Source organism: Thunnus maccoyii, chromosome 1 (genome assembly GCF_910596095.1).
Source record: "Thunnus maccoyii chromosome 1, fThuMac1.1, whole genome shotgun sequence".
NCBI classification, from domain to species: Eukaryota; Metazoa; Chordata; class Actinopteri; order Scombriformes; family Scombridae; genus Thunnus; species Thunnus maccoyii.
Genome location: NC_056533.1, coordinates 16,513,247 through 16,527,471, shown reverse-complemented (window position 1 = coordinate 16,527,471; position 14,225 = coordinate 16,513,247). Strand labels below are relative to the sequence as shown.

The window sequence follows — 14,225 nt, the reverse complement described above, 5'->3', positions numbered from 1 at the left end:
CATTAATCTATTCACCCCTCCATCCTTCCTGCCATCCCACTCATCCACTCTTTCAGCCGCCCACACACTCATTTATCTTCTGACTGTACTCACCGCCACGTTGAGGCAGAGCGGTGCCAGAACAAACCACCTCAGGGCGTCTATGTCATACAGCCCTATGAAACACACTCCACTGATCCCATCTCCTTCAATTTTGTTCAGGGCCAACAGGGTGACAGTCAGGGCCCCCGGAAGACCCCAGGCAACGGCATGGAAGAGGAGGGCTTTCTTCTCAATGGCCTCGCTACCCCATTTAGGCACAGCTGCCAGGAACCAAGTGATTGTCAGTATGACCCACCACACGCTGCCAGCCATGGTGAAGAAATACAAGACCATGAAGAACAGGGTACATGCCTGAGAGAGAGAGGAAGCAATAGATTTTGATCAATCAATCATGCGGGAGAAGTCAGAAAATCACTAATGGCGTTGTTTACATCAAGATCTATAGCATTTATGATCAATCTAACTCTTAAGTTGATCGTCTGAGATTTTCATATAAGGGTATGAAACAGCAGATAGTACGTACCAGTTACTGTCTAATAAACATGTATATTGGAGTTAAAGAGATCAACACTTTGAGTTGTTTCATGTTAAAAATGTTTCAAATTGCTACTTAAACATCTTGGTCAAATTCATGATGATCAATCATGTGAGAATACACTCCAAATCTTCTTTGTCTTTAAAAACAGGTTCTTAGAGAAGGTTTTTTAGCCCTATAAATACTTACTGTAGCTATTTATTTTTATTTCCAGTACCTCAAAAGAAAATAAAAATTAACAATAAAAATTATTTAAAAATGGATAAACTGTCTAGCACATCACACACTGAAAAGACTTCTTAAAAACTAGAAACATTCCCATGAGATCTGATGTGATGTTAGTGTGGTGATACTAGAAGAAAATGACCTAAAGCTCTCACCTTGTTGTGTGAGCCCTGTGTTATGGTTGAAGCTCTGAACTGCGAAGGGCTGACCGTGTTACACGCTACCCTGTCTTCCAACAGGAACCCCAGGAAGAACACCAGCGACACCATAACATAACACACAGCGTAGAAGATGATTGGTCTCTCAGGGTATCGGAACCTATTGAGAAAGATTGAAAGAACACTGATTTAAATTGAGTGTTTCTTTCCACTTTCTTTTTAAAAAATTTTTGGAAATGTTTTAACACATGTGTTCAGATAAATAACACTAAATAAATATAAATAATATTCAGCCATTCAAACCTTGTCACATCAATGAGAAACGTCAGGAAGGTGAACAGTGTTGCAGACAGACAGACAATGGAGACAACTCCGATGAAGTAGCGGATGAAGGTCAGCTGCTGCTGGCTGAAGTACATGGAAGGACAAGGAGCAGAACAATCCTTCCTTCCCATGAAAACGTAACCCAGGTCCGGGTCGATCTTGAGTTCTCGAGGGCACCAGAAGCCGTAGTCTCTCTGGACAGTCATGGATGACTGGTCAGTGGGGTCAGAGCCTGTTAGCAGGTCCTCTGGACGAGGATAGGACTCATCACAATCTGGAAACCTGGGAGAGAGAGCAAGTAAGACAGATCATGTAGTTGATTCTGCATTTTATTTTGCTGTGAACAGAGAAACCTATGAGGAAAAATCCTCTAGAAAATACTAGTAAGACATGGTTGGATATAACGACGTTGAATTGAGAGATTGAAAAAGTGAGCTAGGGGAGGAAGAAAAGATAAGAGGGGGCTGTATGGAGATGAAGAAGAGAAAACTAGACAGTCAAAGAAAATGAGAACAGTAGCAAGATGCTAAAGTTTGGAGTTAGGTTGGTTTGAAGTGGAGTTGAGGTTGGCATGAGTTCAAAGAGAAGCAGCAAGCAAAGGAACAGTGCAAATATATGCAAAACACATACAGTATTACAGGCTCAATCCTGAGTAAATATGCAGTATATATTCAAAAAAGAAAAAAATAAATTTTACCGGCTGTATTATCTCAGATGCTCCAACACCCAGTTTGTGACATCGTTTACAGTTTTATGTGCTCAGTTGATTTACAATGTAATACACATACACACCTGCTACACTCCATGTCATCTGGCCAGGCAACTCCAAATATCTCCATCAGTTTATGGCACTCGTCCTTGGCCCGCTGGCAGAGGGATCGACATGGCATGGACACCTGGCCATACACGGTGCACACTGGCGCATACAGAGCACACAGGAACATCCTCAGGTCAGCACTGCACACTAGGTTTACCATGGGATGAAAAGGCTGTGAAGGAGACAGAGGAAGAGAGAAGGGAATTTTTAATTTATGTTTGTACCTGCCATAAAGTCTATGACAAAAAAACTGAAAGCATAAAATGCAGCAAGAGAAGAAGGTGGAGTGTTAAGAGTTTAGTCAGCTAGTGCAATATAGTGTATCATATAATGGTCTCAAAGCTCTCCTGCAAACACCTACACATTTCATCTTTCTAATGTTATTTTTTTAATATCAGTCAGAGCCACCTTGACAAGATTGTTATTAAATCTGTCATGTGTGTAGGAAAGAGTGCATCACACACACACACACACATAAATAAAATTAACTGCTATCAGTGGCACATATGAGAAGGCTCATATTTAACCTGAAATAGCCATCAAAGAGGATGGGGGGAGAAGATAGGTGCGCTCTATCTCTTCTGCTGCAACTTACACTACTCAGTATTCCATCAATATTTAGAAGCTTATGAAATATGTACAGCAGCAATCATATTACCAAACATCCCTTTGAAGTAGGGTATAGCAAAGACAGACCTCTGAAGGCTGAGCCACAGCCATGTGTCAATACAGTGAACAAACAAACAGCAGGGCTATCCGCACACTGAAGATTATATATTCTGTTCCCTGTAGTGGTGGTTTAAAGGTTAGAGAGTCAGGCCTGTGACATTCAAGCTGCTGGTTCAAATGCCCAGTATGACTGAAAAAATCTGGAGGGATGAAAAGGACAAGTAGCTCCCTTACTGTAACCCTTCTTTTAACAACTACTGCTGACAAACCCTTTGTGAGTTGCAGCACAAAAACGCTGCAGCAATGATCGATTGTCAGAGGTCACTCAAGCAGTGTGGCCGGTACTGCAACATCTCTTTTTTTCTTGTTGATGAGGCAAGAGTTTCTCTTTTCAGCTAGTGGCTACTTCTGCTCATGCTGACAAATGAATAATTCATCAATTTGTCCCAAAAAACCTGCTCTTTCCATAGAAATAAAATCAGGACTTAAACACTTAAAATGCACTGCAGCACATTAAATAATATGTACTGAGACGTGTGAATGTGCACACAGATTGAAAAGCGTGTGAGTAGCTTGTGTTTCTCTCTCGACTACTGCATTTTAATGAAGTACCAAAGACACAGGCTTAATAACCCTGTCTGGTAAAGTGCTCTGAACTAATTTAAAAAAAGACTCTAAATTAAAAAAATCTTACTTGAGCAATTTAAAGTACTACAAGTGAACTGCTCAGATCATCTTAAACAAATGTTTATGTCAATTTCTGCTTGGGTGTAACACACACCCCAAAAATATTCAATACATTTATACATACATATACATATATATGTTGCCTGCCAGCAACATTACGTGCACTGTGTGCTGTTAAAAATACATTTATTGTACTGCAACAAACAGAACGTCTTCCCCTGCTTCACTAATTGATGCAAAGTGACCTGCATCTGTTCAGTTATTAAAGAGTTTATATCATCTGGCTGCACTAAAGCTGAGGTTTCCAGTCAGCTTTTACATACCACATAATAGAGAAATCAGAGCAGAACCATGAAAGCAATGAATGGTGACGAGTAATGAAACAAAACACTTGACCGCACACAATACTGCAGTGTGTGTACGTGTGTGTGTGTGTGTGTGTGTGAGTAAAATTTGTACATGTGATAAAAACAGTGCACTTTCAATGATTGCTTACAACAAAAGCTATGCCTGCTTACAGAGTGTATAAGTGCATTCGTGCAAATACCCACACATCAGTGAATGTGTGTGTGTGTGTGTGTGTGTGTGTGTCTGTGAGTGGAGTCAGGCCTATTGAGCATGTTTTGATCGTTCTCAATCGTTGCGTTCTAGATCTGCACATTGGAGAGATGTTCCACCAGTAAATGGGTGCAGTGGTGCGTGATCTGTGACACAGTTTGGAGTATTGCACAGAAACATGTGTAAGCATGAACGCACACACACCACTCAGCTTCATTGAATAATTCACAGATTTTACAACCAGTGCTTTTTTCTTCTTGTGAGTGTACATGTAAGCTTCCTTGTGTAGTAGGGACAGAGAAAGTAAAGAACCATATGAACTTTGGTAGTGGGCTAAACCTGATCGCTGAGTAGACAAGCAATTAAATACATTATGTGTAGACTGAATCTTTGTCCCACAAAGTGAATATAAGTTACAAATCAAACCACCATTACATTCTTTCTGAAGAAGCCTCCTCAACTCCAGCTCTTATTGAGGAAGTGCAGCCAACAATGGCGGAAACTTTACAGTCTCTGCTAGCCCAGATTTATTTATTGGTTTGCTTTTTTTTTTTTTACTGTGTTACATACTGTATGTATATGTTAATAAAAACATTCACATTACATCAGAGGTACTGATGTCAGTTGTGCTTGACATTGTCTTATTTATGTCTAGGCCACAACATTTATCTAGGGCTGAACAATTAAAATTTAATAAAAATCAAAATTTTATCAAAATCGCAATATGGCGTACTGCAATTTTCAAACCACAGGAGGTGCAATATTTGTTAAAGGCCAAATATGTGTTAAAATACCATTTTTAAATTAAATATTGTCATCCTGGCTTAAACATCATATTCTACAGACTTAAGGAAACATCTTTGTTTGGTACAGATCCTCACAAAAATCACATCAATATAATTTTAATGTTTTTCAATGAAAATGAGAGTAATGATGTTAAAATTCCCTCTAATATCACAATTGCAATATTAGTCAAAATAATCGCAATTAGATATTTTTTCAAAATCATTCAGCCCTAACATTATCTATGAAATCTGTTGTCATGTGTCTAATGGAAAGTATTTGGATCAATAAGAATCTAAAAGTCTTGTATTGTCAGTATGAAAAAGTGATATTTGGTCCCTCTGGAGCACTGTCTATCTGCTCCTTTCTGTCTGTCCACCTCTCACATACACTTCTGGTCAGAGCTTGAGGCCACACTTAACTGAGTAGCAGTAGCTTTCTGCATCAGTGTGTTTCACCGGCCAACAGAATGGAGCCTTTCTTCATGTCTCCTCATACTAACTCCAACAGTGAATGTGTGTGTGACTCACATTTTGCGTGTCCCCATTCTGCCCATTTCTCCAGTGTATTTAAGGTTATGCGTGTATGTTGTCATTCTCCTGGTAACAGAATTTAAGTATGTCCCACTTACTGTGTATTCTGGTGTGTGAGTGTGTAATGCTTGTGTGCAGATATCTGTGTGCAATTATTCTGACAGTCAGGGCAATTGCCCCCCACCTCCCGCCACAAAGAGAATATTGATATTAAGTGGCCTAACTGTGCCGCCCAGCGAGAGAGGAGGGGGGAGGCAATCAGCTTTCCATAGAGGACGACTAGAGTGAATTGTCTGGCATTTTGTAGTCAGTTGGTGATGGAAAAGCAGGGAAAGGAAAGCGGAAAAGCCTGGAAACCTGGCCTGAGGGTGAAGGCAGACTACTACCACAAGATGGAAAGATGTGGAAGAAGGAGATAGAGATAATGGAGAGGAGGATACAAGGGCAAGATGAAATGTAGTGCATCAGCTTCCTGCAATCGATCTCTTCCTTCCTGCTTGTTTCTTTCTTTCCTTCCTTTCTTTCTTTCTCTTTCAAAGTGTAGTGGACTAAATCCACTTAATAACGCAGGACAGAATTTGCTTCACACACTAGATCTGTGTCTTGGAATCTCTGCAATTTTATCTCAACAAGCGAGAAACCATTCAGTGCACCTATGCTGAAGCTACACTATATCATGTTTTTTGTTTTAATGGAATATCACTGATCAATGAAACAGCCGAAGTTCATTTAAAATTGGTTTGCATAAATCATGCAAATTTACAAGGCACTGCCATGACTGAGAACATTAATTAGCTGGGATATACGTAACTCAACACACGCAAAACATAATTTCTGTACAAGCGTTTCAGCACACAAGGATGACCTTCCATCTCCCATCTATGGGTGAGCGTGTGAACACAATTTATGATTGATAGATCAAACCTGCAGTCTACAGCTGTTTGGGAAAAATACTCTGGTCCTTTACAATGGTATGGTAACAATGCGTCCTTAATGGTTATGTATCAGTTCTGCATCCTTCTATCATTAAAGCTATTTATTTTCTATTTTTGAACATTATGAGAGTAAATATACTAATGTAATTAGTTTCATGACTTTTTTGGCAGATCACAACAGCAGCAGACTCATATAAAGTTTGAAGACATGCAATGTTTTCAAGCTAAAAGCTTAAATGTGTTAAAATAGCGAGGTCCGGCATTTCTACAGTATGTAATTTATTCAACAATGTCGTGGCAACAACAGTTCACAGCCCCCGACTAGAAACTCTGATGAGATTGGTCTCAAAGTAAGAATGCCTTTCTGCTATGATCTGTGTTGCTGCCTTTAAGTACAAGACACTGTGGTGGACGACACTAACCCTGTTAAACTACAACTCAGGTCAAAATGACACCACAAAAATGTCAAAACTAAAAAGTACAATGAAAGAAATTGTACTAAACGTACATCATGCAGAAAATAAAATCTACAATGATCAAAGGTCATCATGCAAACCACATGCTAACAAAACGCCATCCATCATGTACTGTTGTTTACCAACTTGACGTTTCCTCCACACTGATTTAAAATGCTATGAATGGTGGCTTGACCTCAGCTATTTGGCGACTACATTTTGTGAAAACCATTTCAGAGAAACATTTCAACGTTCGCAAAATCATCCCTCATAAGTGCCCTTACTGCAGTATGAGTGCTGTTGATTCAGCTGCTGTGCAGGGGAAGCTTATGTATAATGAATTTTGGCATCCAAATAGCACAATGGGGGGTGCTTTCCTATTATATCAAGTCAAACCTTTAGAATAAAACTTTAGACTCTTAAAACTTATTTATTTTTGTATTTCAGGAAAACAATTCCACTCACTTTAGAAAAAAATATTTGGACATTTTTGCGCAACAATGCTCGGCACCCAGAGTTTGACAGGACACCCCTGTCGTCTCTCAAGCTATTCAGCTGGTAGCTGTGTAGAAAAATATTAGGTTGCCACTAAACCACTAATAAATACCACTAATAGACTATGCATGTTTGTGTGAGTGGGTGATATGGACGGGCAATTGTGAGCGTTCGGAATGAAAAGAAGAACGGAGAAGCAGGGTGGGTTTTTTGACACAGAGGAAAATGAGAGAAAAAGCTCCTGACCGGTCCACCTCTTGTTCAATAGAGGGATTAAGTTTCTTTCTCTTTACTCCCTCTCTACAAAAAACCCAGGGGGAGGGAGAGAGAAAGAGAGAAAAACTAAGTAAAAAAATCAACAAAGAAAGACAGAAAGAAAGAAAAAGGCATGCAATTAGCAGTCACGTAATGCAAGCAATTCTGCATTTGGTAAACAAGAGAAAGATACCAGCAACTGCTGTGAGGCAGGTAGCAAGAGGAGAGCAGAGTCATTTACTGGTTAAAAAAAAGTAAAGTTGTAAAGTGCGTAAACATCACAGTTCACTAAAAAGTCACTAAACAACCACTGGGGTTTATTATGCACCATTAAACATACAGTATGTAATATAACATAAATTTAAACTTAAATCATTTTAAGTGATCTGAGAAATGCTTGAAGTATTGTTAAGCATGTTATATTAAACTCCAAGCAACCATTACAGCAATTCCTCCCACTTTCTCTGTGACGAAGGTGAGGTTGTACTGATCTGGATTCAGATCCAAAACAAGACAACTTATGTGAGTTTTTGGACATGTGTAATGTGCTTGAGTAGTCAGTTTAGCCAGTGGGAATTTTTTTTTGTGAGTGTGTGTGTGTTTGTGTGTAGTGAGGTGATGTGCTTAGAGCGGTTATAGAAAATCCAGTTAGCCAGCTCTGCAGAAACTCATACACATTGTCAAGTGTAGGAGGAGGGGGAGGAAGAGAGGGAGGGAAGGAGGAATGGAGGAAAAAAAGGAGAAAAACTGGAGTGGAATGGAGAAAAGAGTGGTGGTTTCCCGTTGGATTAGGGAGTCAAATGGGTTGGAAGAAGTGTTTAGTAGTGTGAGAACCTGAGACACACATATACACACTTCCTGAAACTGTCAGCAGCTTTGTGTTGTGGTCAGATCAAGGTGACAGGCTGTTGGGTCTAAGCCTCCAAAGAAACAGCTCCTGTTCTGGCAGCAATGCCTTATTCAAAAGAATCTCTTTTTTTTTTGTTGCCCAAGTTTTCAGTGTTCTGATGTTCAACAAAGTAAAAATATCATGGAGTAAAAATTCTAAAAGTGGTGATGTTGTCGTTATTTTTCATTGACTTTATGTTGTTACTGTGTTGATTGTGATGTCTATTCCAATAACAATCAGACTGCCTGAACAGCTCTAAAACCCACTGAAAACATAAATTCTGGACATTTTTTCAGCCTGCATGTTTTGCTGATGAGATTTTTCTGGAACATTAATGTACACTATCTTTGCCTATCAAGAAAAAAAATCAGCAACCTCAATCCCTTAAATCTGCACATTAAAAAGGACTAAAACGTTGCTGTCTTAATGCACTGGCAAAGTGAATGTACCATTTTTCGTACCTCTCCCTGACACATGAAGAGATACTTAGATGAGAAAAAATCTGCTACTAAACCTTGCCAAAGCCCATCTGGACATAACACCCTCACACGCTCTCCATCTATTTTTCGTCCTCTCGTGCCATCTCTATCTCACACTGTAACTCACTCTCTCACTCTCTTACTCTCTTAGTGGTATGTCAGGCCCTGCAGCACAAATGCTGTCAGACCACATCAGCCCCTACCTCCATTAGCTCGCTATAACATCCCTGCAACATTCCTTCTCTACTTAGAACTAAATCCTCAATTTCTCTCTGTCTTGCTGTCTTTTTGCAGAAACTAAAATATTCCCCTTGGCATCAGCCTCTCTCCTGCCACTCGTTCCCTCTATTTTTGTTCCATCCACTCTAACTATTAACTGCATCCTACTTCACTGCATCAATATACATTAGAGTCAATTAAATTCTCTGTCTCTACAGTGTAAGCGGAGTGCATCGTTTCAGTTCATGATCAAGTAGCAACTATATGATCCCTGCATCTCCCTCTTATTCACCACTCACCCCCTATTTTCTATTTTATCTTCTAAATATACCGGTTTTACTTGCTGCTGCCTCTCATTTTTACTAGCTAGATTTCATCTCCAGCTACATTTTCTGGTTTCTTGCTCCATAACTCACACATGATAAATGTGTTCACAGACAAATTAACAACACATACACACACTGGCTATGTGCCTGCCTCCTCTCTCCTCTTACACCCTCGTGAGAGAGACAGGCGTTGGCCATGAATAGATGAACTGAGCGGACCGCGATGCTCTCCTCCCTAATCTCTGAAAAGACAGTTAAGAAAGGGGCACCCTTCTCTCACACTCTCTCTCCGTCTTTCATTCATTTGTTCATTTATCCGTGTCCATCCATCCTTCAGTCGGGAGGACCGGACAAAGCCGTTAATGGCATTCCCCCTCACGTTCACCTCCCCTCCTCCTCTCCTCCTATCTTCTTTCTCCTGTATTCATCTCTTCTTTTCCTCGCCTCCCATTTACTCCTGGCAATTACACTGACATGCACTTGTCCTCCTCCTCTACCTCTCCTTTTTTTTTTCTTGCGACATCAGCATTCATTGACTTCCCTCCTCTTTCATCCTGTCATCTCATGTTTGACAAAAAACTCTTAGGCAATAGCGTCAACATACTCTGTCCCTCCTCTGTTCTCTTCATTATTTCTTCTTTAACATGGTGCACCTTTTCTCCTCATCCCTTAATTCCTTTTCAGTTACCCAATTTTTCTATTATTTTATCATATTCCACAATTGTCTATTTACTATTTATCTGCTAAGAAATCACAGTACAACCTGCCAACACATTTTACCTGTTATCTCAATTTTTCCTCACTAAACTTTCAATGCTGTCAGACTTAAGTTTTGCTATAACGCATCTCTTTTGCCTTTGACTCACTTTTATCCTGTTGTCAACTGTCTGCGTATCAATCTCATAAACATGAACCTTATTTTGTAGCATTTTTGTGTGGTGCTATTTTGATTTATTCTACTTTCTTGAACATACACAGTGATGATTTGATGTATTTCTAGCCTCAGTCCCAGACTGCATCTAACTAATTCTGTTTTCCCATCCAGATTTAATTCTGGAAAGATCCATTGAGAAATGTTTCAGTCTGGTCAGATATGTACAACCAGTCAGTTTATATGATAAACCACTGCCTCTCTAAACTGCTGTCTGAATGGTCCATTTCTCGCCTTGAATATATCCACTGATTTGGTGGATGGTTTAGGATAAATGTGACATTGTCAGAACAAATACCATGCTTTTCCAAACCAAAGACAAAGATAGTCTAAAGAGCAGTATGTTCATCCAATCAAGTGTAGGAAAGGTTCATGTTAATGTCTGAATTAAAGAGAGAACTGTCACTCATCTACAATACAGTTTGAAATGACTTAAAATACCTGTGGTTGCCAGACAACAATGAGCAAAGCAAAAATTGTGGTTGTTTCTCTATCACACTTTTATTGTCAACAAGGGAGTCTGGCTGCATTTGAAACCACTATACTAGCAGTATGTACTGATTTAGCAAACATGTAGCATGTAATCTGCAGTATGCAAACAAAAGCAAAATCCGCAGTATGCCAAAAATACCTGGATGTCGTACTAATTCGGAAAAAAATCTCTAGTATGCATCTGACCAGTCTACTTCGCCTACTGTGTCTGACAATGCAAAGTGCTGGAAGGGTCACAACTCTAGCGTGTGCGCGCTGTAGACTGTTCAGGTGCTGCACTGCCCTCGCAGCTGAGATCACCTTTTTGATTACGTCAACATCACGTTATTAACGAACATTTAGAAAATCAGTTTTTGACATTTGTGAATCATGAAAACCCACATTTATAACTTCTCTTTTTTAAACCATGAGGAGATGATACACAGTAACAGTGGTTTGCCTTTAGCCGTGCTATTGTTTACTTCTGCTTTCCAAACCCAGACACAAGATAAGCCTAGCCTAGAATACTGCAAATTAATCAATTGAACAGTTTCATACAGCATACTACTATGAAAAGCAGTATGCAGTTATGTAGTACATACTGCATACCTCAGTAGTCTTTTCATTGGTGTGGGTAGAGAACCTATATTCTTCAACTACACCATGATTCTCTGTGATTACACAGCTGTGGTTTCCAATATCACAGATTCTGTATGATTATTTGAATCTTCCAAGACAAATAACATTTGAGTACAATGTGTATTTTTTAACCAAACAAAGTATGAATCTAGTTGGCCTCTACTATTTCCTCCCTTTTATCAACAGTCCTTTCCCTCCTTCTCCTTTTCTCGGTTTATTCCACAACATGCAATCATCATCCACCCCCTCCCCTGCATGTCTGTCTCCCTCCATTCCTCCCTTTCCTTCTCTTCCTATTTAACTACCATGGCAACAGGTGATGTGGAGACTCTCACAGGACCGTGTCTCATTGACGAAAGCAATGCAAAGCACATGCATGTGCACAGACACACACATGTCCACATACACGTTGTGGCAGGACTCCTTTAATGGGTGAACCATCCAAAAAGGATAGCAAACAAGCTCATACAATGAGCTACACAGGGAGAGTGTGAAAGTGAGAATAAAAGAAACTGAGAGGCGTAGGAGAGAGGGTCAAATGAAATGATAGAGATGTAGATGGGGAGCCAAGACACTGACAATGACACTGAATCAGATAGCACCCACACACTTCCTAACGCAATCCAAGCCGTCTGTGCATACCCATCTGCTGTTAAACTCATATACACTCTGTTACAGTCAGAGGAAAATAAACTATTTCTAGCTTCTGATGCATACAGAAACAATTAGATTTGAAATGATAAAAATGTGTTTTCAAATGAATTTGTATGATGATATGAGTTTCCACATAACTACAGACACATGCATTAAATGGTAAATGAAATACCTGGTAAAGTGGCAGTTTATTTAGTACTGACTGCTACAGTATCTAGTTTTCCACTTATAGTAATAAAGACAAACTGCTGGTAAACCACATCTGACAAAGATATCAGATATCAAAATTGATCCTGTTCACAGCGCTCAGTCTCCACTTTTGATGCTATGCTAACGTTAGCTAGTGTTATAATTTCACAGATGACAGAACAAGCTGCTGCTCAGCTCCTGATTAAGGCGACTGCAAGACTGAAGGATTCTGGCTCAGTTATACTTAGTACAGTATAGCTTGCAGGGCTGGAAAATGACATGCACAGTCAGGCAATGCTAGATGGTTTAATGACTGACAGGCTCATCACTCTGTTGGTCTTTGAGAACAATAACAAGACAATCCTTGCTAAGTTTCTAAATATAAAAATGATGCATAGTGGCATTTAACTTCCTGAAAAACATATTTTGCAAAGCATACGGACACCTGCTTGTGATGCAAGATAACAGCCAAAAGCTTTATTGTGCAGTTTGGCTAACTCACAATGTTGATACAGCTTATAAAATGTAAAAATGAGAAGCATGCTAACAGCATTGATCCTGCCCTTGATTTTATGGGGAATAGTGAGAGAACATTTTATGTTTAAATGGGGCCATTATTGCAATAACACACTTGGCTCAAACCCTGTGACCAAATCAAAATGTCTGCTTTGCAGTTGTATATGCTGACAACATCATTGAGCATCCCCTCTGTTAATATGATGTGTAGTGAACACTGAAACATGCTGCTTATCCAGACAAAAGAGTCTGGAAGCAACAGAGAGAGAGGAAAGCAATGACTCTGACACTAATTGGCTGAGTCACTGAGTGAGTGGGATGCTGGGGTTGGGTCAGTGGGGGGTAATAGATGGAGTTAGATAAGAAATAGATATACACAAGCAGAAGTGCACCACAAGCAGTGGAGCAACTCTCTGCATGGTAACGTATAGTGAACATAATCTTCCATTTTACCAAAAACTAGAGAAATTGCTGGGGGGGAAATGGTGCTTCAGTCATAGACTGGGCATGGTTTGGTTTTAAAAAATTGCTGGTCAAGAAAATACAAATATTTGCAGACTATACAGGGAGACAGTTGTCAGAAACAGCAATTCAAACAAAATGTCTGCAAGTTATAGTGTTTTAGTTTAACGTTCCCTCTTGGTAGTGATGTGAACTGTTTAAAAATCCATGTGATTGTATGCATATATATGGGAGCTATTTTGGGAGAGTTAAGAGTTGCATGTGGCCTTGATAAGCACACAATTAGTAGCACTAGAGCTCTTAATGCTGACGCTGGTCCTGACCTGCAGTATGCTGAAAATGTTAGAGCTGCCTTGTGTTGAGTGGCTTTGCGTGAGAAGGGGATCAATGATAGTGTGTATGTTAGTTTGAGGTTGGGCTTAGCAGTGTGGGTTAAACATCTCTCACTCTCACCATACGCACGCAAACACACACACACACACACACACACAGAGTTCTGAGGCTGGGTCATGGGTTCAGATTAAGACCATAAGACATGGATAACCTATATTTATAGTGCCTTGCATAAGTCCCCCTTGGACTTTTACATATTTTGCTGTGCTACAATCTGGAATTCAAATTGATTTTATTGAGATTTTTACCATTTGATTAACACAACAGGCATAGAGCTTTGAAGGTGCAAAAATACTTTTTGTTGTGACACAAACAATAATTAAGACAAAAAAGCAGAAATCTGTGAGATGCACAAGTATTCACCGCCCCTGAGTCAATACATGGTAGAACCACATTTCGCTGCAATTACAGTGGCAAGTCTTTTGTGGCATGTCTCTACCAGCTTTGCACATCTAAAAGATTGCAATTTTTGCCTGTTCTTCAAGGCAAAATAGCTCAGGCTCAGTCAGATTGGATGTAGACCATCTGTGAACAGCAATTTTCAAGTCTCGCCACAGATTCTCAATTGGATTGAAGTCTGGGCTTT

General features: G+C 39.7%; 1 protein-coding gene across 2 annotated transcripts in view; it reads right to left on the bottom strand.

The window, feature by feature from the left end:
• Positions 1–14,225, bottom strand: part of fzd3b (frizzled class receptor 3b) — a 32,914-nt gene that overhangs the window by 6,932 nt on the left and 11,757 nt on the right. For both annotated transcript variants that reach the window (XM_042416146.1, XM_042416154.1), the window contains 4 exons: positions 2,077–2,273; positions 1,264–1,566; positions 958–1,120; positions 94–393 (listed from right to left, as the gene is read on the bottom strand). In XM_042416146.1, coding sequence (XP_042272080.1) covers positions 94–393; positions 958–1,120; positions 1,264–1,566; positions 2,077–2,273 — 963 coding nt within the window. The remainder of the gene's footprint in view (positions 1–93; positions 394–957; positions 1,121–1,263; positions 1,567–2,076; positions 2,274–14,225) is intronic.